This window comes from Festucalex cinctus, chromosome 17 (assembly GCF_051991245.1).
Source record: "Festucalex cinctus isolate MCC-2025b chromosome 17, RoL_Fcin_1.0, whole genome shotgun sequence".
In the NCBI taxonomy this organism is placed as follows: domain Eukaryota; kingdom Metazoa; phylum Chordata; class Actinopteri; order Syngnathiformes; family Syngnathidae; genus Festucalex; species Festucalex cinctus.
In genome coordinates this window covers 15,757,626-15,784,610 of record NC_135427.1, presented here as the reverse complement: position 1 = coordinate 15,784,610, position 26,985 = coordinate 15,757,626, and the positions used below count along the sequence as shown (strand labels likewise).

The following is a 26,985-nucleotide window of genomic DNA, read 5'->3' as shown; positions in this document are numbered from 1 at the left end:
AAAAAAAAAAAAGGCCGGAGAAGTTGAAGTGTGAAGAACACGCTACTCGTTGATCCTGTCCTGACACGTGGCGAGACGGAACACGACTTATCAAACCGCAACCGTCCTGCAGCCTTGACAGGAGGGGGACGGAGGTGTGTGCGCGTCCGTCCGTCCGTCCGTCCGCGTGTGTGTGGCGAGAGGAGACAGCGTTTCCACTCACTGATCAGTTTAATGGTTTGTGTTTCAAGGGACTGGACCCCAAACTGCTCACTCTACTACTGGCCAACACATTTTGCCACATTGTGTTGTTTTGTTTTAAATTAGAGATGTGCGGGGGCCCTCAAGTGACATGGGAGAAAAAAAATTGAAATATGTTTCTCATTAGGATGACAAACTTTCTCGTGACTGTTTGTGAGCCCTTATTCTGTTAGCATTCAGGCTAAAGCTAACACATTTTTTTCTGCAAGCCCCTACCCTCATTTCCTCATGTGCAAAATTAGCATTAGCAGCTCTGTGACAGCAAATAATGACAAAATCCAATAATCAATATCGAATCGATTTCCCTTTTCAAGCGTGATAGCAATTCATAAAACCATGAATCGATTATTTTAATATATCTTTTTTCCCATAAATTAACAACAAAATAGAATTTTAACTGCCAAATTATGTTAAATAAATAGAGAGGGTGAGGAGAGGAATCTTCAAAGAGTGCAGGAGTGAATTGTATCAGTCAGTTTCAGTCAGTGTCTTCTCTCCTTTTTGAGTCGTGTTTAACTTAATAATGTCAAACAGGTAACCCTGAAAATCTGTTTTCTGGAAATTTACTGTTTACATGAATTTCAAAGTATTTTCTTACATTTCTAAAAGACCTGATTTATTGCACAATCTTTTTTAACTTAAGTGATTATAACACGTGTTATTTTCATTTTGGGAATGCTGAAAGCATTCCACGTATGTTATTCGGATTTTTATTCTCCTCACTTTTTTGCCGAGAAACCACTCCCACATAATACTTCCGGTTTACACCGTTCAAGCTTCAACTTGCTTCAAAAATTCAGATATAGTCTGATTCCACATTACTTAGAGTACTCGCACAATTTAACGTTAAATATCAACTTTTCCCCCATTCATTTTCACTTTCCACGCCCACTTCCATACATACAACTGATCATCATTACCAGCTCACTGATACTGCTCAGTGGCGCACTTGGTTAAGTGCGTTGTCCAGTGACCAGGAGTTCCCATGTTCGAATCCCACCTCCGACTCTACATTGTAAATACGCATGTCAATTATTCTTAATGATATAAATGTATACCAACTGACTATCCTATCAGGAAATGCATTCCGATTTCACTGAAATGATTAAATGTACGTTGGCTTTCATCAGATGGCTATTTTTAAAATACATAGCCATGAGAACCTGGGTTCGAACCCTGCTTGGACCACATTTTTCGTCCATTCGATGGTTCCGTATCCGTAAATGGATTGTAATTTCTCTGAAATGATTAAATCCCACCTTAGACAGATTGCAGTTTTTATTATTCATTTATCTTTAACTTCAAATACAACTTTGTAATTTTCACATAATGTATCTTTCAATCTACTTCATAAGCATTCAGCTTAGCATTCAGATATTAGCATTCAGCTTTCAGCATTCCCACGCAATTTCTCTAGAAATTGCACTTATATTAGTATAGTTAATAAATAGATTAACCATTTGCACTGCCTCTGCCAAATGTTATTTTGAATGTAATATTTTTTTTTATCATGTCCTTGTTATTTAAGAAGAATTGATGTTCCATAATGAATCAATATCAGATTGAACTAAGTGAATCAAATCAAACTGAACTCTTAATTGAATCAATTGAGGCAATTTGAGTCGATACCCGTGTCAATTAATCGCAGGGAGACGTGTCCTGGCTTAAACACGCACAACCGTGGCATCTCCTCCTCCCATCATCACTTTTTAACTGGCGCCAACCTTTTCCCGAGCACATTTTGGAAATGAAGACGTGAGCGCAAGCTGGTGGGCAGCGAGGCCGCTCCGAGGTGACTGAGCCCCCACGGTGATAAATGACCACCACCGGGGGTGCTATTCATCTCCCGCTTAGAGGAGTGGACAGCGCGCACGCACGCGCCAACCTCGGCCTCTCCTCCACATGTCAGCAAATGTGATAATTCTCTCATTTGTCAGCGGCAGCCAGTGTGGAGAATTTTTTTTGGGGGGGCACAAAAATGCTTCGGCGCTCAATCTGTCTTGTCGACAGTTTAGCACGCGCGCCACCTCCCGCCCCTACTCCGCCCTCCAAAGTCAGGCCTGGTCAAAATGTTTTCATGGTAAATTCCATCATTAGTTTGCTGTTTTTAAGACTTGCAGCAAACTAGCCAGACGTTTTTTCTTCTTCTTTTTTTTATTTTTATTTTTATTTCTTCTCGCTCGCAAATAAACTTTTTGAGGCGCACCTCTGCGCTGGCGTGTAACTTTTGTTTATTCCAAGGTTTCACACAGTTATTTTTTGACCTCACGCGAGATCTTGAACCATTTGATGGGCAGTTTTTACACACGCAGAACTACAGAAGAAAAAAAAAAAGCTGTCTTTGCTGCAACTTTCACACAGAGATCCTGCACACAATTAGGACATTTGGTGTGACGTAAAAAAAAAAAAAGTTAGCCAAAAACTAGGGATGCCAAATATGATTGCATAAAAAAAAGAAAAAAAATGCATTAATGAAAAATGCAAAAAAAATAAAAAATAGAGATAAAAAATAAAGTAAAAAAAAAAAAAAATTCTTTGCTGCAACTTTCACACAGAGATCCTGCACACAATTAGGACATTTGGTGTGACATAGAAAAAAAAAAGTTACCTAAAAACTAGGGATGCCAAATATGATTGCATTAAAAAATTAAAAATGCATTAATGAAAAATGCAAAAAAAATAAAAAATAGAGATCAAAAATAAAGTAAAAAAAAAAATAATTCTTTGCTGCAACTTTCACACAGAGATCCTGCACACAATTAGGACATTTGGTGTGACGTAGAAAAAAAAAAGTTACCTAAAAACTATGGATGCCAAATATGATTTCATTAAAAAAAAAAAAATAAATGCATTAATGAAAAATGCAAAAAAAAAAAAAAAAAAGAGAGATAAAAAATAAAGTAAAAAAAAAAAAAAAAAAAAGTCTTTGCTGCAACTTTCACACAGAGACCCTGCACACGATTATGACATTTGGTGTGACGTAGAAAATGAAAAGAAAAAAGTTCCCTAAAAACTAGGGATGCACAATATAAATGCATAAAAAAATTAAAAATGCATTAATGAAAAATGCAAAATAAATAAATAAATAGAGATAATAAAGTAAAAAAAAAAAGTTGTCTTTGCTGCAACTTTCACACAGAGACCCTGTGCACAATTTAGACATTTATATTCAAACACCAAAACGTTAATTGGTTGCTGATTTACATTTGTTAAAAGTTCTGTATGTCACGCAATTAGGGGTGTCAGGCGATTACCATTTTTAATCATAATTAATCACATGACTTCAATAACTAACTCACAATTAACTGCAAATTTTACATCTGTTCTAAATGTATAATAAATTGTACAATCTTTTTTCTAACTTTTCATATTCTTTACAATGCAATTACAATTTTTAATCATAATTAATTGCATAACTTCAATAGCTAACTCAAATTTTATATCTGTTCTAAATGTACAATAAATTGTACAATTTCTTTTCATAAGTTTTCACAGTCTTCACATAAAAAATGTTCAACCCATAGAAATATGGCATCTTTTAGTCATTGCCATTGCCATTGTTAGTCAAAGCTTTTATTTATGTTTGTGCATTCCAGCATGAAATGCTAAGTGAGTCTCTCTTTTTTTTTGTGTGTGTCTGTGATTTTGCAGGATCATCCAGAATCGCGTGCTGGTCTTCGTCCTGGGAGCCTTCATCGTCCTCACCATCATCCTGGCCATCTATTTCAATCTGCGGGGCCACTGATCCTCCAAAAACACGCACACACATCCATCTTGACACCAACGCATGCGTGATTAATAGCGACGAAAAAAAAAAGTGTTGTTGGGCTGTAATTAGGACAAACGGTCACCATGAATCAAGCTTTTCCAACGGCTGACAAGGACTTTTTTTTTCTTTTTCTTTTTTTCTCTTCCTTTTTCTTTGCCGTCGTTTCTCCTCTGTCGCGCTCCGGCGTCCGTCTCCAGGGACGACCATAGATTGATAGCGTTGATGTCAGCCCCTTCGCTTGGGACATTTGGGGAGGAAGCGGGACCTCCAGGAATGGTCGCTCGTCCTCAATCCACATTTCAAAGCAGATCAATGACAAGAAAACTTAGCGTGATTTGATGGAATTGATTGATTTTAGTTCAATTTATGGTACATTAACATATATGTTTCCTCTCATTGTTATATAAGTGGAGTCAACTTTCTACTGTGTGTACTAACATTGAATTGGACATCATGTCAGTGATTCTGATATTTATTTATAAAGACGTCTTCATGTGCTCAAACTGGAATTTTTTTATTTATTTTTTTATTTATTTTTTTAATTTTTTTACCGAGTCCAAAATCAATTAACAAAGACAAAAGATTTTTTTTTTAAATTTTTTGGTGTTTTTGGCATCAGTCTACTTCAGAAGGAGGTTTAAAATAGTTTAAAACTGAGGGCTAGCTATCATTGGCAAGCTATCATTTATATTTTATTCAAACCCAAAAAATTACATTTTCTTGGACTAAAATAAAGACTTAAAATGCTCGATTTATAGTTGACTGAAAATGGACTAAATAAAAACGGGTTGAGGTTAACTAACAAGTGTGATTGAAACAGGACTAAAACTGAGACTAAATTAAAAAAATGGCGGATAAAATTAACATTAGTGTCAAAGGAAAGATGTTGGAGGCGTTTTCGTAGGACACGAACTTTTGAGAAAAATGACGGATATGATATGATTGAATCAAATTGTGCCGGGAATAAGACGGATCAAAACAGCAGCTGTTCGTTAGCGGCCATCTTGTAGGCGGGGTATTTACAATTCAAGGGCGGTGGTCTTCGTTGATTCGGCGCTGTGTTGGGGGCGGGGTTGTAGAATTATCTCACGTGAACAATCGACAAAATAGCCACGCCGGGTGTGGGCCGGCCCCAGCGAACGTTGCGGTTGCAAAACGGAAGTGAAGCGCGGCGTGTAGGCGGGTTAATGACCGCCCACGCGCGCGCTCGCGCACGCGTGTGTTCATCCTACCTTTACACGCTCTTGTGTTCCCTCCGTCTCCCTCCTCTCCTGCCACCTTTCCTCCCCCCCGCCATCCTCCCCCCCCCCAGCCTGTCAGACGAGCGGGTAGAAGGTAGCGTGGCGGGCGGCGGCGGCTTCTATTTGAAGTTGTAATGGTGTCAAAAAGTCAGGGCTGACTGACAGACGTCAGTCCCACAGGGCCTCATTAAAAACAGCGCCACTTGACAAGGAAATAATTGAGCGCCGGCGACAACCTGAGGGAGGGGGGGCGTTGTCGAGAAAGGGGGGGGGGGGGGGGTGCATGTCTACTATTCCCCCCCTCGTCTCCTTTTTAGATGTTTTTATTTTCTTGTCATTTACTGTCGCCGGGCGATTCTGTTCATTAAGAGGCAGAGTTAAAAAACAGCGAGTAGAGACTTGTTTTGAGGGACGTCACCCCACTTTTTTTTTTTTTACCACCCTCCCTCTCCGTCCATCCAATGCATTAATAATATTATAGACTTCCTCGAGCGCACAGGTACAGAAACACCCCCCGCCCCCACCAACGTTTACACCCCCCCTCTTGTGTGGGAGGTCTCAGCAAGTCAATCCCCACCCTTCACAGCGACCAAGCGCTGATGTCATACCACCCCCGTCCTCGGTGGGGCGCTGCTGTGACTGTATGAAAGTGGTGAAAAAAAAAACAACGGGGCCAATCTCCCGCTGCCTGATATTTGTCAGACGTTTACCATGACAAGGGATGGTGACGGGAGGAGCACCACTACGCTGGGGCGGGGGGCGTCCACTATGGATACCCCGCCCACCCACTGCAACACCCAGTAATGCACATGAATGCCGAGAAGGATCCTTGACAACTCCCCGTGGAGACGCGACAATGTTGTCGTTTGAGCGCCACAATGAATCCGAACAACTGTTGTTGATTTTTTTCATCGGGCTGGCTATTGATTCTAATTTCCCCAATCCGATTCGATTCAGAAGAGTTCAGTTCGATTCAATTTCCATTTTCTTCCGATTCGATTCACTGGACTCCCGAAAACGTTTTTATTCTGTTTCTTCAATTATCGGTAATTGCAGTGATGTGAAATTGTTTGGAGTCAGTTGAAGACTTTAGCGCAGCACATTTGTCAGCGGAAAAAAAAGTCTTGTCATAAATCCGTGTCGAGTATTTCATGTCCCATCGCGGTCCAAAGAGGCCGAGACGTTTGTTGCCGGAGGTGGCTTGAAACGTCGATGAAGAGCGAGAAGCTTTTTTTTTTTTTTCCCGCGCCGGCCCTTCCACCAAAATGCACCCACCCACCCACACGCGCGCCGCAATTCACTTTTGCATGCCGACACGAATCTAAATTTCCAACTGGGAGGAATCAGCGTGTTGAAACGGCGGCCTGCCAGTCACGCTCCGCCCGTCGCCCGAGATCTGAGCGCGGCGTGATAACCCGCGACATCTCGCCGCGGAAAAAAAAGAAAAAAAAACGGCGAACCCATCAGCTTTGATGGAGCACATCTGCCGTGACAGGCTACTGAAGAGCTCGCTAATGAACGAGGGGGTGGCGGCGCTCTAGCTTGCTAGCTAGCTAGCTGTGCATTTAGCGCTTGCACTGAACATTTTTTTTTATTTGGATGGAAGGATGGAAGAGAAGAGTTGCTTTGCCATGAATCCGCACCAGATTCTTCTATCTTTGCTAGCGATATATATTGACAGGTAGAACAGTTCAATGATCTTCCACTAGATGGCAGAAGGTGTATTTTAACCTGTGTGTCCTCTCGCCATTCATGCCACAGAAACTTCAAACAAGTGCTTCTTCAGCACACGGAACAAACAACAAAAGACAATTGAATGCGTGTTTGAACACCAAAGTGCTCAATAAAACAACATTTTTTGAATTCACAAAAGTCGTCTAGATTCATGCTAACATATATGAAACGCTAACAGGCTAACGGACGTTAGCATTGTCGTGAAAATTGCAAGGCTTCAAACAAACATACAAAACAAAGAACACAACAAAAGCGAATTAAACGTCATATTTAATTACCAAAATATTCCACCAAATTGTTTGATTTTGTCTAATGAAATCCACAAAATTTACTGGCCACATGTTCTACATTGGGAGCAGATGTTGTCATGTGCTGAAGGTTGGATCCCAAAGTGCGGACACAAATTAGATTTTCACTATTTATTCACATCGGGAGGCGTAGAACAAACTTGACTAGACGAGAAGCAAAGAGAGTTGCACAGAGGGACAGAAAGCAATAATCCGGCAAACACAAACACTTCTCAGAACGCTACTACAGACAGTGAATCGATGTGATTGGTTGTCACTAAGTAAAGAATTAAAGGTTGACATCACACAGGTCCTGACATCACATAACATCACATAGCGTCTTTCCAGTTGAAACCAGATGATGGTTACATCAGTTCAAAACAGACGCTTGACCTCACGGTCGTGAACCCAAACTTAACAGGTCATGAAATTAAACTTAACCCTGGCGTGACCCCAGACATGACAGTTTTTTTGTTTTGTTTTTGAAATTCTAACTTTATTTTTATGTTAATATGTGATAAATGTTTTTTTCTGTATTCAATTATATCAGTTACTGTATATGATATCACCATATCATGATACTGGTTATATTGCACCTCACAGTAGCAATAAACCAGCACCTAATATTAGTACTTTTTCCGGATATCGTGTTTGATAATCGCATCTAGTAGCAATAAATCAACCAATAAATCATCATGTTCTGTCATTATAGTTGTTGATATCACGCCATCATCATGATTCAGTATCACTACATTGTGATACTACTATGTTACCATATTTCATAAATAATATCGTTTGGCGTAATTGTAGTTTTGTTTTCCCAAAATATTGGTCATTACTGTATCATGATATTGTATCAATAAGTGTCATACGTACACCAATTTTCCAGTATCACTGTATCATGATACCACCATGATTTCGTATGGTATTGTATAGATACAGCAGCCTCAACTGCTCAATGCCCTGGCGTATTTATTTATTTATTTTTACAAAAATATGATATCGCCGGATCGTGATACTGTTTGCTACGTGTTCCTTACTTAAGTTGAATCGATATTATTATGTATCACAAATGGGCTTGATTCCAGATTATCATCCAGATCTCAGCTGATATCACCCGTATTGCGATACTGATGCAAAGTTATCTTGATAATATTGCATCCCATCCCGGGTGACTGTTGAAAGGTCATGTGATCTATACCGTGGCGATCTGACAATCCCGTGACGATATCAAATCTTTTTCTTGCCATAAACAACTTGCAACTTTTGCTCGTGTCAAGGACAGCTGAGGACCCGCAATATCGATCTGTGCATGCGATTACCCGTTTCCTCATTCATTTTTCAAGACGACTCATGAGATTCTGCCATCCCTTTTTTTTTTTTTTTTTTTTTTTTTATGTGATCAATCCAACACCCCCCCACCAGCACCCCCTATTTCCCTTCGCCGCGGTCCCTCCTTGACCCTGAAAATTGTCATTCACTTGAGATCACAACTGCAGAATATTAGGCCTTACAAAAGCCCTGCAATAAATAAAATATGGGAAAATCTTTCAATCCCAAAAGGCCGCGTGAAAAATTCTTATCAGGTGAGAGGGAAGGGGAAGGAGTCAGTGACAAAGGGGGTCGAGAGGGAGGGAATTAAGAAAAAGTTTTTAAAGGGGAAGTTGACCCAAAATTATTATTATTATTATTTTTACAATAATTTGTTCTATGTAGCCACACGAGTCGAAATATGTTATATTGGTTGATATTGTTTTAATGGAATATTAAGTTTATCTTCTGTCGACAGCAAGTGGCAAAATGATAAATTTTATTTATTATTATTTACTATTTATTATCTGCGATTGGCTGGCAAGCAGTCCAGGGTGTCCCCCGCCTCCTGCGCAGAGCCAGCTGAGATAGGCTCCAGCACCCCCCGTGACCCTTGTGAGGAATAAGCGGTCAAGAAAATGGATGGATGGATATATTGAACATATTTTTTGGTGCCAATACTGCATAATATTTGAAGTGGAAAGGCCATATTGTTAGAAAAAAGTTCCAAAATATGGCACATATTGTCAAGATTTTTTTTTAAGGTTGACTTCCACTTTAAAATATACTTCAATTGAAAATAATTTATTTTGCAGGATTTTCCACCTTTGTTTTTTCTTTTTTTGGTGCTAATGTTGCATAACATATTGTAAGAAAAAAACATTCCAAAATATGGCACATATTATCAAGAGTTTTTTTTAAGGTTGACTTACATTTTAAAACACACTTAAATTGGAAAATTGATTTAAAAAAAAAAATGTGTAGTATTTTTCACCTTTGTTTTTTATTTTTATTTTTATTTTTATTTTATTTTTTGCGAGTACTGCATAACATTTGAAGTGGAGAAGCTAAATTGTAAAAAAAAAAAAAAGTTCCAAAATATGGCACATAATGTCAAGAATTTTTTTATGGTTGACTTCCATTTTAAAACACACTTAAATTGGAAAATTGATTTTTTTTTAAAAATGTGTAGTATTTTTCACCTTTGTTTTTTATTTTTATTTTTATTTATTTATTTATTTATTTTTTTGCGAGTACTGCATAACATTTGAAGTGGAGAAGCCAAATTGTTAAAAAAAAAAAAAAAAAAAAAGTTCCAAAATATGGCACATAATGTCAAGAATTTTTTTATGGTTGACTTCCATTTTAAAACACACTTAAATTAGAAAATTGATTTTTTTTTTAAAATGTGTAGTATTTTTCACCTTTGTTTTTTATTTTTATTTTTATTTATTTATTTTATTTTATTTTTGCGAGTACTGCATAACATTTGAAGTGGAGAAGCCAAATTGTTAAAAAAAAAAAAAAAGTTCCAAAATATGGCACATAATGTCAAGAATTTTTTTAAGGTTGACTTCCATTTCAAAACACACTTAAATTAAAAAATTGATTAAAAAATGTGTTTTGTAGTATTTTGCACCTTTGATTTTTGGGGGGGTTTGTTTTGTTTTTTTGTTTTTTTGGTTCTAATACTGCATAACATTTGAAGTGGAGAAGCAATATTGTTATAAAAAAAAAAAAAGTTCCAAAATATGGCACAGGGATTTCAGCACCATGGACAGCTTCCTCCATTGTTAAAGTCCTGTTCACTGGCCTCCAACTTCCTTATGATAATTGTTGACGTATTTTCCACATTGCAAACTAATGGCGGACATTCACGATCATGATGGATCCAAAAAATATGTGTCTATTTTTTTTTTCTCTCTCTATGCCACGGACCACGTGAGTTACATTCATGGTAGAAATCATTTATCTTGGTCTCATTTTTATTGGTGTAAATCATAATAGTAATTTCCATGTCGAGAAGGAAACGTTTTCAAATACAAAGTTCTGAATGGCCTTCTGGTTTTCACTAACCAGGCGTCCTCCTTCCCAATTGAACGACCCCCCCCCACCTATGCTGACAGGGAGTGGAGGTCACCCAGAGAGGCGCCCGGCTGATGGCTGCCACTCGGCGCACGGCGCGCCTCATCCGGCCGAGCGAGTGGGGGGGGGGGGGGGATAAATAAATAAGTAAGCGGCGGCATCAAAGGGATGTTCAAAAGGAAAACAAAGCCTGCGTGCGCGTTCGTTTGCGAAACGCGCGCACGCACACGCGCCGATGTAGAGTAAAAAAAAAAAAAAAAAAAAGACACCACACTTTTACGTTTTATTTTTGGTTTTTTTTGCTCTCCAATGACATCCAGCTGCAGACAAAAGAAGGCAGAAAAACAGAAAAATGTTTGTTTTTCACACCATTTTTTTGCGTTTTCCAAAAAAGCAACAAAGGCGACCGTACCCGCCCATTTCACAAACTCGCCTAATCACTGCTTTTTTTTTTTTTTTTTTTTTTGTATAAGAAATTAAATCAAAATAAAATAAAATGTTAATAATAATAACCATAAAGTCACCGAAGCAGATGGCTACCACTTTGGAGGTTAGAATCAATGCTAACACTTCCCAATGTAAACATAATATTGTGTTCGTTCCAGTGATAATTTCGTAACTCAATTTATGTGTACTGGGGTGCCTTACTTGAGATCCCATAGACTCGACTTGTGACTTTTTTTTTATATCGCTTAGCCTTGAAGTCTGATGTTAAAGGGACTGCTTTTCAACTCATTCAATCCCAAAAATGTTATTTAACACTTTGTCCTTCCTTCCCAAAAACGTGTTTACACATTTTTGTTTTTTTGTTTTGTTTTTAATGCAAGAGCAAACAGAAGGCTCTGATGCAGCTTCTGACATGAAGAGGTGGCTTAAAGCAATGGCAGTTATATGTTGCGACAAGCTGTTTTTGTCAGTGTTTTTGCCAGGAATGTAAATATCTCAAGTCAGAGACTCTAATCTTTCTTTTGTTGTGTTCCATGTTTTTAATAGCAATAGAACACCATATTCTGTGGGCCTTGCACAATCAGCCAAAATCGTACAAAACAGCCAAGAGGGTTGCTTCAGTGAAAATGGCTGGAAGTGAATGAGTTAAATAGTGCTTTATCTAGATCATATGGTCATATGCTAATTACTAGGGGTGTGAATTGCCTCGTACCTGACAATTCGATTCGTATCACGATTCACAGGTCACGATTCGATTCGATACCGATTAATCCCGATACGAATTTATAAGTCGATTGTTGCGATTTTTTTTCATTCAAATTTAGAAAATACTAATCAGTAAGCTTGTAGAGTGTAAGATTTATATGAAAATGTATTATTTATTTATCTGAAATTTCAGTCTTATAGAGGTTGTAATCTGTTTCATGTTTGAACAGCATTAAAATAAAATATTAAGGCTTAATGTTCCGTTCATATAACATTCTTCCATGCTCAAGGTGTGAATCCTAACCCGAAGTCAGACGTTTTGTTGAATATTTTTCCATTAAAAATGGAAGTTTAAAAATCGATTCACACACACACACAAAAAAAAAAAAAAAAAAAAGGGCAATGATGATAAGACGTTGAATCGGTAAGACTAACGAATGAACAATTCTGAGCTCAGGGTTAAAAAAATATAAAATAAAAAAATCGATTCAGCCGCCTATTGAATCGATTTGAGAATCGCGCGATGTAGTATCGCGATATATCGCCGAATCGATTTTTTTTAACACCCCTACTAATTACCATCCAAGTTGCGTGCAGCCACAACACGCACTGACAAAATAACAAATCACATTCATATATTCTTTATCCTTTGCATCGAGTGGCCCATCAGTGCCACATTGATGAGCTGTGAGAGGGATTGAGGCATGTTTTGAATCCCACTTGACTTGTAGGCACGCCTCCGCTGCAATATTATTGGATGCTGCATCCAGGCGGTTGTTTTAAATATACAAGTAATATACAGTCATAAATATCTCACTTTGAAGCGATAATTGCATTGTTTCGGATGTATTGTTGCGGCGATCTGAAAATGGCAAATGCGGAGGGTCGATACTCGCGAGGTAGTTTGTGAATTTCAAGAAATCTGCGAGACAAATCCAGTCAGTTTGTAGCAGTCGCTTCTGTTTGGTCTTGTTGCTCTTTTTTTTTTTTTTTGGTAGCCTGCTAGCGTGGCCTTCACATGCTCAGCATGGGCTCAACACATGAAATATTGAGCAGGTGGGGGCGTTGGGGGTGGGGGGGTCTGTATCAGCTCCCCCAAATCAAAACAAACTTATGAAAGCCCCTGAGCCTTTACCTTGTGTTTTATTATGTTTGTTTTTTATTATTTGTGAGATTATTTTATTTACATTTTTTTTCTGTTTTTTTTTGTTTTTTGTTTACTCTTCAAATGTTTATGTTCTATTTATTGTTATTTTTTCTATATTTTGTCGTTTTAATAATATATATTTAAAAAAACATTTAGTTCTTACTAATGTTTTTCTTAATCCTGTTTTACTGTAGCTTTAATTGATTTTTATATTTTTTTCTAATTTATTTCATATTTTTAGTATTTATAATACATTTATTTTTATTATTTTAAAAAAATAATTTGACTTTTTGTTATATATTTTAATAAGTTATTTCGAAATTTTGTATCTTTTTTTTAAAAAATTAATTTACATCATTTATATCACCTGTCGTCATCTTGCTGCTTCACTTTCTTTGTCTTCAGCAACCGGTCGACTCAGTTCTTTTTCTGTGGATATGTGCGTGCGTGCGCGCGTGCGTGTGCATGTCATCACTCAGCTGCGCTTCAGTCCCAACATTTCAGTCCAATTGAAAGAACTTGAAAGAACGCATCAGACGGCTGTCTTGCTGCCCTCTAATATTTGCTTGCCTCCGTTCCACTTTTATTTCCACACGGTGGGGGGAAAAAAAAAAAAAAAAAAAAAAAAAGACTACAGCAGTGCAACACTTTTAAATCAACTTTTTTCTTTTCTTTTTTTTTTGTACAAAAATAAAGACAAGTAACTGGAGTCCAAAACAAACCAAGTGTGTTGGACCAGCACTGAAGTAAGGAAGGCTGAAAAGTTGTTTGAAGCAAAGGAAGGAAGGATTAAAAAATGGGAAGTGAGGAAGGAAAGAAGATGTAAAAATGAAGCACGGAGGGAAGAATGCAAGAGCGGTGGGATCTCATCCCGTTTTTATTTAGTCCATTTTTCGTCGACTATAAATTGAGCAATTGAATTTTTATTATAGTCATTTTATTCGTCTAAGTTTTAGGCAACAAAAACTGTCAACGTTTTAGTATAGTGTTAATCAGGACAACCATTTTTTCCCTGTATATTTTTTTTGCAAGCAGATTTATTTATCTTTTTGTAATCTAAAAGTATTTCACATCAACTTTTCTCATCTTTTTAATGAAAAACAGCTTGACACAATTACAGTGGCGCGACCATGGCGCCATGCTACGAGCTAGCAAGTTAGCCAGCATTAGTTAGCGGTCGCGTTGACATTATTGTTGCACCGTTATAGCCGTAAGTGGATTAATGTTAAGTTATAACTCTATTTTACTTCTTTTTTTTTTTAACCTTTCACCCTGAATCCACCTCCTGTCTGCCCCACGTGTTTGTGCTGTGTCACATGACAGTTTCACACACGTGACAGATTAGCAGACAATATTTTACAAAATCATATCATTTTCGTCGTTTTTGTTCATGAACTAAAATGTCCATCAATTTTTGTCCAGTTTTTATGAAGTGAAGGACATTTTTGTCTCGTCTTCATTAGTTGATGAAAACACATAATGATTTTAGTCCCAGTTATTGTTTATTAATAGGGTTTTAGTCTACATTAGTTTATTCCGGTGAAACGTGCATTGATGAAATGATTTTTGTCTAGTTTTTGTTGACGAAATGAGGAAGGCAGCACGGAAGAAGGGAAGGAAAGAGGTCAGAAAGGACGGATGGAAGCGAGCCTGCAAGAATCAAAACAAACACACAAAAAAAAAAAAATCAGATGAAGAACAAAAGTAGTGTACGGTACTGCACTCCTGTTTTCTGACTTTTGACCTCTATGATATCATCTATGTTGCCATCTTGACAAGTATGAGGCACGTTTGGTTTGTGGGGTGTCGAGTGAGCCTCCATCTTAACCAAGTTTTTTTTTTTTTGTGGGGGTGTCTCCTTGTGATTGACAGGAACACAGAAAACACGGGCCCGCTTTGACGGGCTCTCCTGTCAAGGTGAAGCCGAGGTTGCTCTCTCAGGGACCCCCCAAAAAAAAAAAAACCCGCCCATCGCTTCCCAGCGCACCGCACCGCTGCTCAGATTGGCTCGTAATGGCGCCGCTAATCACCAAAACACACACGTAATGTGTGTCTTTCACCTTTTGGAATCAAATTAAATGCCACCAAAAAGTAAACGAGAACCCATGAGAACATGTTTTGCCTTGGCAGAGGTAATCCTGTTGTCGCCGATGCCTCATGACGGTTGTCGTGGTAACCCCCGTGGCAAGATGGCGCGGCCTTCTTGTTGTGTTAGCATTAGCATTGCTGCTAATGTTTGTTTACAACTGGTTAAAAAAAAACAGTTTTTTTCTGTTTCCGTTTTGTATTTTAGAATTTGTATTCGCTGCAATACTCTTTATATTTATTCTCAATTTTTTTATCATCATTTTTTTTCAAAAGTGTTATGTTGCAGTTTCTTGTGTACTTTTTAAGTTTTTTCATCAAGTCAAAAATGTTGTATGCGTCCCCACTTAGTTTGTGGAAAAGGAATTCAGCAGCAAACGTCACATGACCAAACCCAGAAACCAGGTGAGCTGTGATTGGTTGTTACTGGAGCAATTGTGATGTTATTTTCAGTGGACAGCAAGTGGCAAAATGGCTGCCCCGCTGAGATGGACGTAAACAACTTGATTTTTGACGACCAATCACAGCTCAGCATGGAAACGTCACATGACGAAACCCAGAAACCAGGTGGGCTGTGATTGGTTGTTACCTGAGCAATTGTGATGTCGTCTTCAGTGGACAACAAGTGGCAAAATGGCCGCTCCGCTGAGATGGACGTAAACAAGTTGATTTTGTTTCCTTAGTCATATTCCATAAATGAAATATTCATCAGAATCCACCGTTTAGACGAGTGTGGCCCCGTCGAACATTTTATTGTCAAGAACATTTTTTTAATTGACTTCCTTGCTCCGTGTGTCCTCCTCCTCTTCCGCCAGACATCGCTAGCATGCTAATGCGGCGCCCCTAATAGCCCGTATGATGAGACTTTATCTATAGTTTGTGCATATAATCAGCAAACTAAAGGCGCTGACCCCCCCGGGAGCGAGTTCAACCCGCTGACACTTGACATCTTTCTAATTAAGCGGCGAGGTCTAATCTCTTCTTCCTCCTCACATGACACCGAGCGGCCGTCCGGCACGTTGCCGCCCGCCATTTAATATGCTTATAAGCAGCATGCATGTATTATTCACATATGCAGATGAGCTCCTGCGCCCAAACAGACTTTTTGACACGGGTGCGAGTGCACCTCCTTGCCCTCCTTGCAATTTTCATTTCCGGCCCGACAAAGACAACAAAGTTTGCTCGCAAGGACATTTTTAACGTTTAAAGCCGCAATGTGAAGTAATTGCTGTTTTGTTGTTGTTGTTCATGCGGAAGTTGATATTAATATATTGTACTTGCCTATATGGATAGTTTAACACGACAGTAAATATATTTCCAACCACGTAACATAGTTGCACTTAATTGGTCAGAAAATGATTGACATAAAATATAATAAATACATTCCACGACCATCGCACGTAATCATTTTAGCATTAATGTTTTCTCTCATCACTCACATTTTACTTTTCAGGCGACTTGCATTCTCACCAAAAATTCCGTTTCCTGTTCTGTGGTTATCGTTTGGTATAAATACTCACGATATCGATTCTAAATATCAATGATGAAAAAACTTTCTTTCTGACAAGGAGGATTTACTGAACTTTTTTTTTAATTTTTTTTTTTACTTCAATGGATACCAATTATCAGCAGTGAAAAGTTAATATTTTGTCCAGAATGAATTTGACAACTTCTTTATTTTTCATGTACAATTAATACCTTTAAAAAGTAATTTTTCTACTTGCTGTCGACTGATGATGACATCACCTGTGCTGAGGAAGTAGGTTACGACCAATCATGGCTCACCTGTATTCTGGGTTTGGTCAGTCAACTGAGCCGTGATTGGTCGTTACCTACTTCCTCAGCACAGGTGATGTCATCATCAGTCGACAGCAAGTAGAAAATTACGTTTTAAAAGTATTAATTGTACATGAAATATAATGAAGTTACCACATTAATTATAGACAAAATAATTCACTTTTTACTACTGAAAATGAATCAATGAGTCAAGTATCCCTTTAAGTATCAATGGTGGATAAACTGGTATCCATACTCGCCTATCATCGCACTTTTCCTCATTGTCATCACTTTTTAAAAAACATTCAAGAGAAAGATATGAATTCCAAGATATTTTCTCCAGCTAAAAGAGTCATCTAACGTGGTTATTTGGCTTTTTTAAAGACAGCAGGTTGTAAATCTGGATGTGTATTTTTGTCACTTTGGCGAGATATATTTGGAGTTTGGCTTAATGTCGGGTTGGGGTTGAGGCAGCAAAGCTTTTTTACGGACGCTCGCCGACACGAGTGGAAGAAAGAGCCTCTTATGTTCACTTTTAGCTTTAGACTTCCTTGCGAGGGGCTTCGGTGAGCCGCGACCGCCGTCCTCAGAGAGCCCGTCAGGCGCCACCGCCGCTCCACAGGCCAAAGTGCACACTACACACGCAAGCCGACCAGCCATCAGTACAATAATGGAGGGCAAATATTTACAAATAACATATTGCAGGGATTTGGAGTCGGCACTGCTTGAGATTTCTTTCTTTTTTTTTCTTTTTTTTAAAATTAGGATTGTTTTTAGGGATTTCATTTATTAGATATTTTTCTAATTCCATTTTATTATTTTACATTTTTAGGTATTTTACCATTTTGTAATGTTTGTGTTAATTGCTGTATTTTACTTTTACATATATTTATTTTTACATATATTTATTTTATGTTTTTTAAGTTGTATTTAATGTTAATGTTATTATGTCAACGTATTGAGAATTTTAATGATAGTTTATGTATCTTTATTACTTAATTTTTTACTTATTTTTATGGTTTATTATTTTACATTTTTAGGTCCTCTTATTTGTTTTTATATATTTATTATTTATTATTTTATTATATAGTTTTATGTTTAGCCTGGTTGTTTTTTTTTTCATTTAATTTTGTCATTTCAATCTTTTGAGATTTTTATTTTTCCTCTATTTTTATTGCTTAATTTTTATTTTAATCTTGTTTATTATTTTACATTTTATGTAATTACATTCGTTTTTTTAATTTGATTTTTTTTTTTGTTTTTCCATTATATAGCTTTATTTTTCAAGTTAGTTGTATTTTTTAAGATCCTCAGATTTTGTATCTATTTATTTATTTATTTATTTATTTATTTATTTATTTATTATTTTGTTGTATAGTTTTATGTTTTAGCCTGGTTGTATTTTTTTCCCATTTAATTTTGTCATTTCAATTTTTTTTTTAGATTTTTTTTCATTTTTATTTTTTTCTCTATTTTTCCTACTTATTTTTTATTTTAATCTTGTTTATTATTTTACATTTTTATGTAATTACATTTGGGGGTTTTTAACACTGCAGGTTAGTTATTCTGCATATATTTTTCTGCAGGTTAGTTATTCTGCATATATTTTTCTTCATTAAAGTATTAAAGTATTTAATTATTATTTAAAATGTATTTTAATGTAGAATATATAATAGGGTTAGGGTTAGGGTGCATATCTATTTATTTATGTATTTTTAAAAATGAAATATCAGGCAATTGTTTGCGATTTGTTGTTGGTTCCAGTTGGTTGTTGACATGTTGCCACCCTGCGTCCACCTGTTGGTTGTTGTGAGGCCCAGACAGAATTTTGTGTGTGATGTTGGAATGTGTTGCACAATCTCGACCCCACTCAAAATCAAGAAAGTCTCCACCACATTGTTTATTGTTTCCATCTTTGCCCGTCGACGTTATTTACCAAACCCAGTCCGACAAAGATGAAGTGAGATTTTTTTTTTTTTTTTTTTTTTTCCCCGACCCTGTCCTGATTGAACATCAAAGTAGCGAAGTCCCCCCCTTCCTTCCGGGTTGCCCGCCCCCTTTCTATTAGGCACCCTTAACAACAGAGGGGGAAACATCCATTTGCGCCACATCAATGGCCGTCCGCTAATCAATTGAAAACGACACTTGTATGCGGATGCAAATCCAATCTTTGTCTTATTACAGCTTTTACAAGACGCCTGTCGCCTTTTAATGAAAATAAATAAATAAAAGAAAAGGGTTTTTATTTTTTTATTTTTTTAAGAAATCTCAAAGATGGCGAGGTGCTTGTAATGGTCCAAATCAAAGCCCTGAGGAGCCGACAGTAATTACTGCAGGACTTTTGCCTTTCCTTATTAATATTGATCAAATAAGACCGTCATCTGATGATGTTTGAAAGGTAGCTAACAAGTGCAAAGACAGGGAAAAAAAATAAGAATAAAATAAAATAACAATAATAATAGTAATAATAATAATAATAATAATAATAATAATAATAATAATAATAATAATAAAACGAACTTTATAAAAAATAATAATAATCACATGAAATAAAAATAAAATAAAATAATAATAATAATTAAATGGAAAAAATAATAATCTAATGGAAAAAAAAAAAATGAAATAAATAATAAAATAATAATAATAATAAAAATAATAATAATAATAATAATAATAGTAATAATAATAAAATGACATTTCTGGTAGCTATCCAGCTTCCAATTTTTTTTTTTTTTTATTTGAGCCACTGAACATAATGTTACAGCTGCTTACAATTATATTAATTATTAATTATGCTTTCAGGAATAATTTTTTTGGATGGAAACTTATCTTCGTGTTGTCAAAAGTTTGCAAACGTTCAAAGTTGAGCATGAGAATCTTGTCATCGTTGAGCTTGAGGCCTTACGTCGACGACGCTGAGTGAGACGATATGTCGTCCAGCGGAATATTCATTATTCATCATAGGCCATGGCAGTGGGGGGGGGTTGGAGGTGGGTTTGGTGGTGGGGGTTGCAAAAGGCTGCAAAACTCATTAGGCAGGCTTTCATTGAAATTCATGTGGCCAAATCCTGCAGCGATGCATTGATTGTTGTGCAAGAAGAAGAAGACCCTTCGGATGCAAAACTTGAGGCTGATTGATTTTCCTGCATTCGTTTTCTCAATTAGGAGTGAGGAAAGGACCACAAGGGCCGCAGCCCCCCCAAACTCCACTTGAGTTTTGGGCCGGCCGTAAAACGAGTGTTTATTTCGTGACGGCGTGCTACCTAACGATCCACTTTTGGGAAGGCCGGAGAGAAAAATCGATAGGTGAAACAAATGTGGCCTCAAATTTCAAACAAAAGGCAACAATTTGTGTGTTTAGTTGCAACAAAGAAGCGTTGCCATGTAATTCTCGAGGACTTCTACTTGCTATTTGGGGAATAACGCTTCGGATTTTCCAGTAAAACTCAAAATCAGACGACGGAGGTCCAAAATGAAGCGTCAAACAAAACATTATGTGAGCCAGCAAAACTATCCGACTTGTGTTGAACAAACTTTCAGGGATGACCTTGGCTTTATGTGCTATGGTAAAGATGGACGTTACCACTCGGAAACTACAAATTACGACCGAGTTCTGTTCATGTGCTTTTGTTGTTATCACAAAATTGTGTATGCTACGTAAATTGTCTACATTCTAGAACAGCTTGCTGTGCTAACGGACGTGAAACGCCCTTATAAGTGTTAATATTTCTTGCCATTCACGAATCCTTCTGCGCTCTCCGCCATGTTGAACCTTGAAAATTTCGCTCAATTCGGAAACTCAGGTATCAAAGTAAATAAATTCCCAGTTGTCCAGTAGAAAATACCACATGACTGTTATGTTCTGAGGTTGGATTCCAAAAGCACAGACACAAATAAGAGTTTAACACTTTATTCGCATAACATCAAGAGGTGTGGAACATACTTGACTAGACGAGAAACAACGAGAATGTATCAAGAATCACGAAATGCTAAGCTAACTTGGGAACAGAAGTAATGAGCCGACAAAACATACACTTCTAAGTCAGGCATATATAGACAGTGAATCGATCTGATTGGCTGTTGACTAGATAAAGCGATGAAAGATTCTTGACATCACATAGCTCCTGACATTGCATAGCGTTTTACCAGTTGAAATCAGATAGCAGCAGCAAGTAGCTAAAAAATTAGCAAAATCATTTATCTTCCAACTTTCAAGAATGTTGTTCAAAAGTCTTACGACACAAATATATGTTCTTGCGTCTTCCGCAAGTGTCGTGTGTGTGCGCGTGGGAGTGCTTTTGCAAATAAAAGCAACTTTATAAAGATTCTGATGAATACATTTATTGTCGTTTACATGCGCTGGCTGCTTTCGCCGTCCTTTATTAGCGCATAATGCTGGCACAAATCTCGCCGCAGTGTAACCTTGGTGATGTTTAGCGTCCTTTTTGACTTTGCATTGTGGCGAGCACAATGGCCCCCACCCCAACGTCGTCCGTCCGGCTAATGAACGCCACACGTTGCTCTCGTTTGTGGTGCCGTTTGACTCAAGGTCAGCCACCATTGTGACACTCGTTAATAAGTGTGCGTTAAAAAAAAAAAAAAGAAGAAAAGATTGTACAGCTTTTCTGAGAATCGTCGGCGGTGGAAGAGAAACAACCTCAAATGCAAAGTGAGCAAATGAGCGGCAAGTGGTCAAGTTTAATTAAATCGAAGAATAAGAAACTTTGCATGGTTTTTACCAAAGCACAGTGTGGACATTTAATACAATTACAATTGCAAGCAGGAATTTCAAATCCTGGAAATCAGTCATCAAATGTTCATGCCATGCTCCACCCACGTAGGCCAAAAAAAGTCATCTGTCGAAGAAAATATGCTTCCGATTCGGGCTCGTTCGGGAGAACTTTCCTTGTAGGAATTCCTCAAACATCTGAAATTTGCCAAAATGGCTGCTTTAAAACAAAATGGCTGATTTCCTGTTAAATTTCAGCCACTTTTTCATGCGCCCCGTTATATGACAGACATCAATTTCATGTTGATCATCGAGATGGGTCGCAGGAGCTTATATATCTATCTGTCTGTCTGTCTGTCTGTCTGTCATTGCAAGCATTTTCTTTTAACATTATTACATTAACTTGAACAATAGCTGAACAAACTTTTTCTTGACAAGCTGCTGTGAGAAATTTCCAGACAGCAACATTTGATTATAGGCAACATGTCCTGAAATATATATTATCTCAATAATACACACGTGCTTGCAAAGATTTGTGATATTTTTTTTTTTTTTTTGGCGATATTGTGCACCCCAAAAAGGGCATTTAAAAGGCTTGGAATGTAAATTGCCGCGCCCTTTTTTTGCTTGTGCCACAAAACAGGCCTCCTGCTTCCTGTTTGGGGAAGACCCTTCAACTAGATGCTCACAGACTCTTAAAGAACACTTAAGACCCCCAAAGACATGGAGGGCTTCCTCGCACAAAAACATTGGATTTGCTTGGAGGCGGGGGTGAGGTTTGTCAACAGGAAGCACATCTGCTTTTCCTGATATTTGTCACATTATGTAGCCATTTTACCACTAAAATTGGTGAATTTATATTTATTTATTATAAGGATGTCAAATTTAGTGCGTTAATTTAAAGTTCCTTTAACGCTACTCATTTTTTTTTAAAGACACAATTAATGAACGCACCTTGGAAAGCCTGTACTGGGGGAATTCCAGTTCTAACGCAGCAGACACGTCCACGTCAAAATGTAGCAGTAACAAAAAAAAATAAAAAAATAAAAATGCATATATTTGTGGAGACTGTGGTCAAGTTGTATTTTACAATTTTAAAAATGTGCAGGATTTCACAAGTTTTTTCATATTAAAGACTAGATAGCTTTTAATATGAAAAGAAAAATGCACTGAGCTGTCACCAAGGTCTTACAAATGCAATTATGCCATCTATTGGCAGAAAAAATTACCTCAACACAAATCAATATCACACATATTTTACAGTACAGTACATATTTTTCATTTTAACTCAATTTTATGAATTATTATTAAATTACTGTATCAAAGACTAAAAGATGCAGTCATAGTATGAAAACTTAGAAAAAAAATGAGTGTACATTTTATTGTACATTTAGGACAGATATAAAATTTGCGATTAATCGTGGGTTAAGTATTGAAGTCATGCGATTAATTATAATTAAACATTTAAATTGCCTGATACCCCTAATTTATTCATTTTTGTAGTCATTTATCTTAGAAATAATCGGTGAATTTATTTGTTATATATTAGTAAATAATTTGATAACTATACTCAATGAAAAATGGAAATAGGCAGAGGATCGATTAAAAAATGTATTTAGTAAAAAGACAGGTAAAAAACAAAACCAAAAAACATGATTAAGCACAGGCTTCAGCAAATAACGTGGGAGAGGTGCCCCCCCCCCCCCAAAAAAAAATAAATAAATAAATAAATAATTTAAAAATTAAAAAATCAACAAATTCCTGACCACAAATATAATCACACTGAAAACAATAATTCATTCTTATTTATGAATACAAGCTATTTTACATATTTAACTTTAACTCATTTGCTCCCAAAAAACGTATAAATACGTTATATCTTAAATGTATTAAGTGTTCCAAAGACATATTTATACTTTTTTTCTTTTTTCTTTTTAATGCAAGAAGATACAGAAGGCTTTGATACAGCCTCTCAACTGCAAATAACAGGTGAAAAAATTGTAGTAATTACAAAAACGGCCAGCATGTGGCAGCAGAGTATAAGAGCTCAACCAAGCCCAAGAAGAAAATAAGCTGATTTCCCCACAATTCTACAAAGATTTGTGAATAATGATGAAACTTAGCTATATTCTAATGCTAATTGCTGCAAAACACAAACAGATAGAAATATTCTTTTTTTTCCTGATGAAAGAAGAGAATTTATTCTTTCTTTTTTCCATGATTTTATAGCAATTGAACACAATATTCTGTGTGCAAAATCAGTCAAAATCCAGTAAATAAACAGCCAGGAGCGAAGGACGTTGCTACAGTGAAAATGGCTGCCAGTCAATGAATCAATCAATCATCTGCTAACGCTAGATAAACTTTATAATTTTTCAAGATGATGCGCCATCGAATCGCATGCGCCAGTATGAAAGACAACAGTGTGTGCATGCGCATGTGTTTGTGTGTCCGACACTAGCTTATGAGCTCACCGGTCTCTCAGGTGCACTCCATGTTGGGCAGGTCGAAGGCAGGCCCTGCCACGGACCGTGATGAATGACTATCGCGTGTGGGGCTGAAAAATTTTGTAACGGCCCACTGTGGCCGAGCGTCGTGGTTGCCATCGTGTTTTTGTGGCATTGAATACTTGCAGTGCTGCGCAAAACTCCCATCAGTCACATAACAACACTTCACTTGTATTTGATTTCCCTTACAAAAATCACAATAGGATTTATTGGCCAGAGGAATTTGGTTTGGTTTAGATGAAAGAAAAAAAAATGAAATATGAGGAAGGAATAGTAATCGAGTATGCAATAACGGGATCCTGGTTTTAGGAAGGAGATTTGTTGCAGTGGCAACGTTATGACCCAAAATTGATCGTTAAATTCTGCACTTATTACTAACCTACTACTGCGTTAGCGATAGTCTGATTTTGTTTTCATCATGGGATGCCAAGTGGGCCTAGTAGCAAGACTTGGGGATCGCCATTAGTTTTCTATAATGTAATGCCAGGAGGCCATTTTGACGTTCATGTAGCGTATAATGCAAAAATGTGTGTATTTAGTATAGAGCCTTGAGGAACACCATATCCGTCTACAGGGGCTAACGCAGTTGTCGTATCATAAGTGCAATAAATGTTTGGATGAAAAACACTTCAGGATTAGATTAGATTTGATTCACTCCAAACTCATTTGCGGACTAATGAAGCATAACAATAATCTACATTTGTATTGAATATATTTTGTTAATATGATTTAATAATCGCTAATGCTACCCATCGTCAATCGAGGAACTGTAATCAAGCCCCTACCTCGATTATATTAAACATGGGCTACATGTAATTTTAATATAAAATTAATTTAAAATTAGGCTAAAGCAAAGCTAGTATGTATGTGCACCTGTTTTATTTTATTTTATTTTATTTAAAAACAAACATGTATAGCGTAGCATCAAAATAGCCCGGAAAGCTTTGGTAAAGATAAACAATTCACGTTTACATTCATTTTTGTGATGATGTAGCTGCATACAAAAGCTTTTTATTTTCTTTTATTCTCTAATGATGAGAGCGCCGAGAGAGGCCAAGGGAGCAGGCTTGCTATTCTCGCAGCATAATCAAGAGAATATATAGAAATATTTTTGGGGGCACATCTATGTATAATGACTTGATCATCCAAGGAAGGAGGGGGGACTCTCCCCTCTCCTGCATGTATTCTGATGTGGGCAATAGAAATCCCTTCGTGCAAAGATTAGCACGGCCGCTAATTAAAATGTAACGTATCGTACAATATTGCATTCATGTCAAAGCGCGACGTAAGGTACAAAAAAAAATATTAGCGTACACGTGATTATGACTTTAACTGACAATGAAGACAACAAAAGGAGATGCACAAATGTATAATGAGTAATTAACAGTTTGCACGTTTAAAAGCAGCACATTTGCATATTTATCCAAACGATTAAAAGCAAGGTCACAACGACAGCCGCGATGGACCTTCGCGATCCGGAGCGAAAGCCCGCTCGGCGATCGTCTGCTTTGGTCTGGAACGTGTGGGCTCGAGGTTTGGATGGCCCGCCTGAGCTGGAGGGAATGTGCGTGTAGCCTTTTTACATACACACTTTAATGCTTCCTCCACATGTAATTGGTTCGAAAATGTTGGAAACTCGAATGCCATGTTTTATAATTGTGTCATTTGTGCGTCGCCTATGTGAAATTCATTGTGGATTCGGTAATAGTTCCATTAAATGACAGCTCAAAAGAGAGACGGCGTGTTCTGAAACGAGGAGATAAGGTAAGCGGCGCTCATCGTTGATTTATATCACGCGCACGCGCACGCACTCTCACGCAAGCCCCTGGAAAAGGATGCCGCCCCCCTCCTCCACCTTCCTCCTTTTATTTACGTTACAGGTAAGCTATTAGAGCAGTTTTTGTATTATAATAATTTGTGTTTATGTGTGTGTTAAACAGTCTTTCGTCATGTTTTTTTGGTAATAAATAACTGGAAGATTATGTTAAGTAAAAAAAAAGAAAAAAGAAAAAAAATTGAACCCCAAAATGGACACCTTATGTAAAACATGTTTCTTCTCCACTATTAAGATGTCTTTAGTATTTAATTTTCATCTGTGTTCCCATGTGGAACACATCTTCCGAATAAATAGTTTAAAGATGGTGTTAAAAATCTAATAGTTCAATGTAAAATAGAAAACAGCTCATATAACGGAAAGAAATGTACATTTTACCTTGTAATCTGTTTTCACAATTGCCCCTTTTTTCACGTTTGATCTCAAAGAAATGGTCAATAAATATATATCATGATAATTTACCCAGCACAGTCACATGCAATCTCACGTTTGTTCTTCCCACTCTCATTTTTAAAAATTATTTATTTCTACATTATAATTTCATGTTCCCACGTGGAAACAATTGTCTTTTGTTAACCTTTTTTTTTCTTAGAGGCAAGGGTGAAAGATGGTGCTCAGTAAAAAAAAAAAAAAAAAGAATAGAAAGCAACTCATGTAAGCATCCACGTTTTTCCTCCACAATGTCATTTACAAACATATTTTAAATGTATTTTTTCCCTTAGTCCAGCTGCCGAGGATAACAATATGAAATGGAATTTAAAAAAAAGAGAGTTTGAACAGCCGAGAGGAATTCAGGTTAGTCCCACAGGACGCCTCACCTGTCACACAGGCAGGATGTAATAAAAAAAAAAAAAAGAGAATAGATGTGAGGAAATATTACCTAATATGATGAAAAAAATAGATCAGTGCAGACCAAACAAGGGTTTATTGTGCTTTTTTATTCCTCTCTTTTTTTTTTTCACAAGAAGGCCTTTGAGCAGAGAAAGATGGTGAAACATTTAAAAATGTAAATATATGTGAGGGAATGGTGAAGCTGCTTCTTGTTTGAGCCCGCCCATGTGTGCTTTTATTTTTTTTTCATGTGTGCA

The 26,985-nt window shown here is 37.1% G+C and overlaps 1 protein-coding gene across 4 annotated transcripts in view; it reads left to right on the top strand.

The window, feature by feature from the left end:
• Positions 1–4,512, top strand: part of vti1a (vesicle transport through interaction with t-SNAREs 1A) — a 138,827-nt gene extending 134,315 nt beyond the window's left edge. For all 4 annotated transcript variants that reach the window (XM_077503281.1, XM_077503282.1, XM_077503279.1 and 1 more), the window contains one exon: positions 3,892–4,512. Coding sequence is in view for 2 of the 4 variants with exons in the window: in XM_077503279.1 (XP_077359405.1) it covers positions 3,892–3,985 (94 nt within the window). In the remaining 2 variants the exon portion in view is untranslated. The remainder of the gene's footprint in view (positions 1–3,891) is intronic.
• Positions 4,513–26,985: the final 22,473 nt, after the last annotated feature.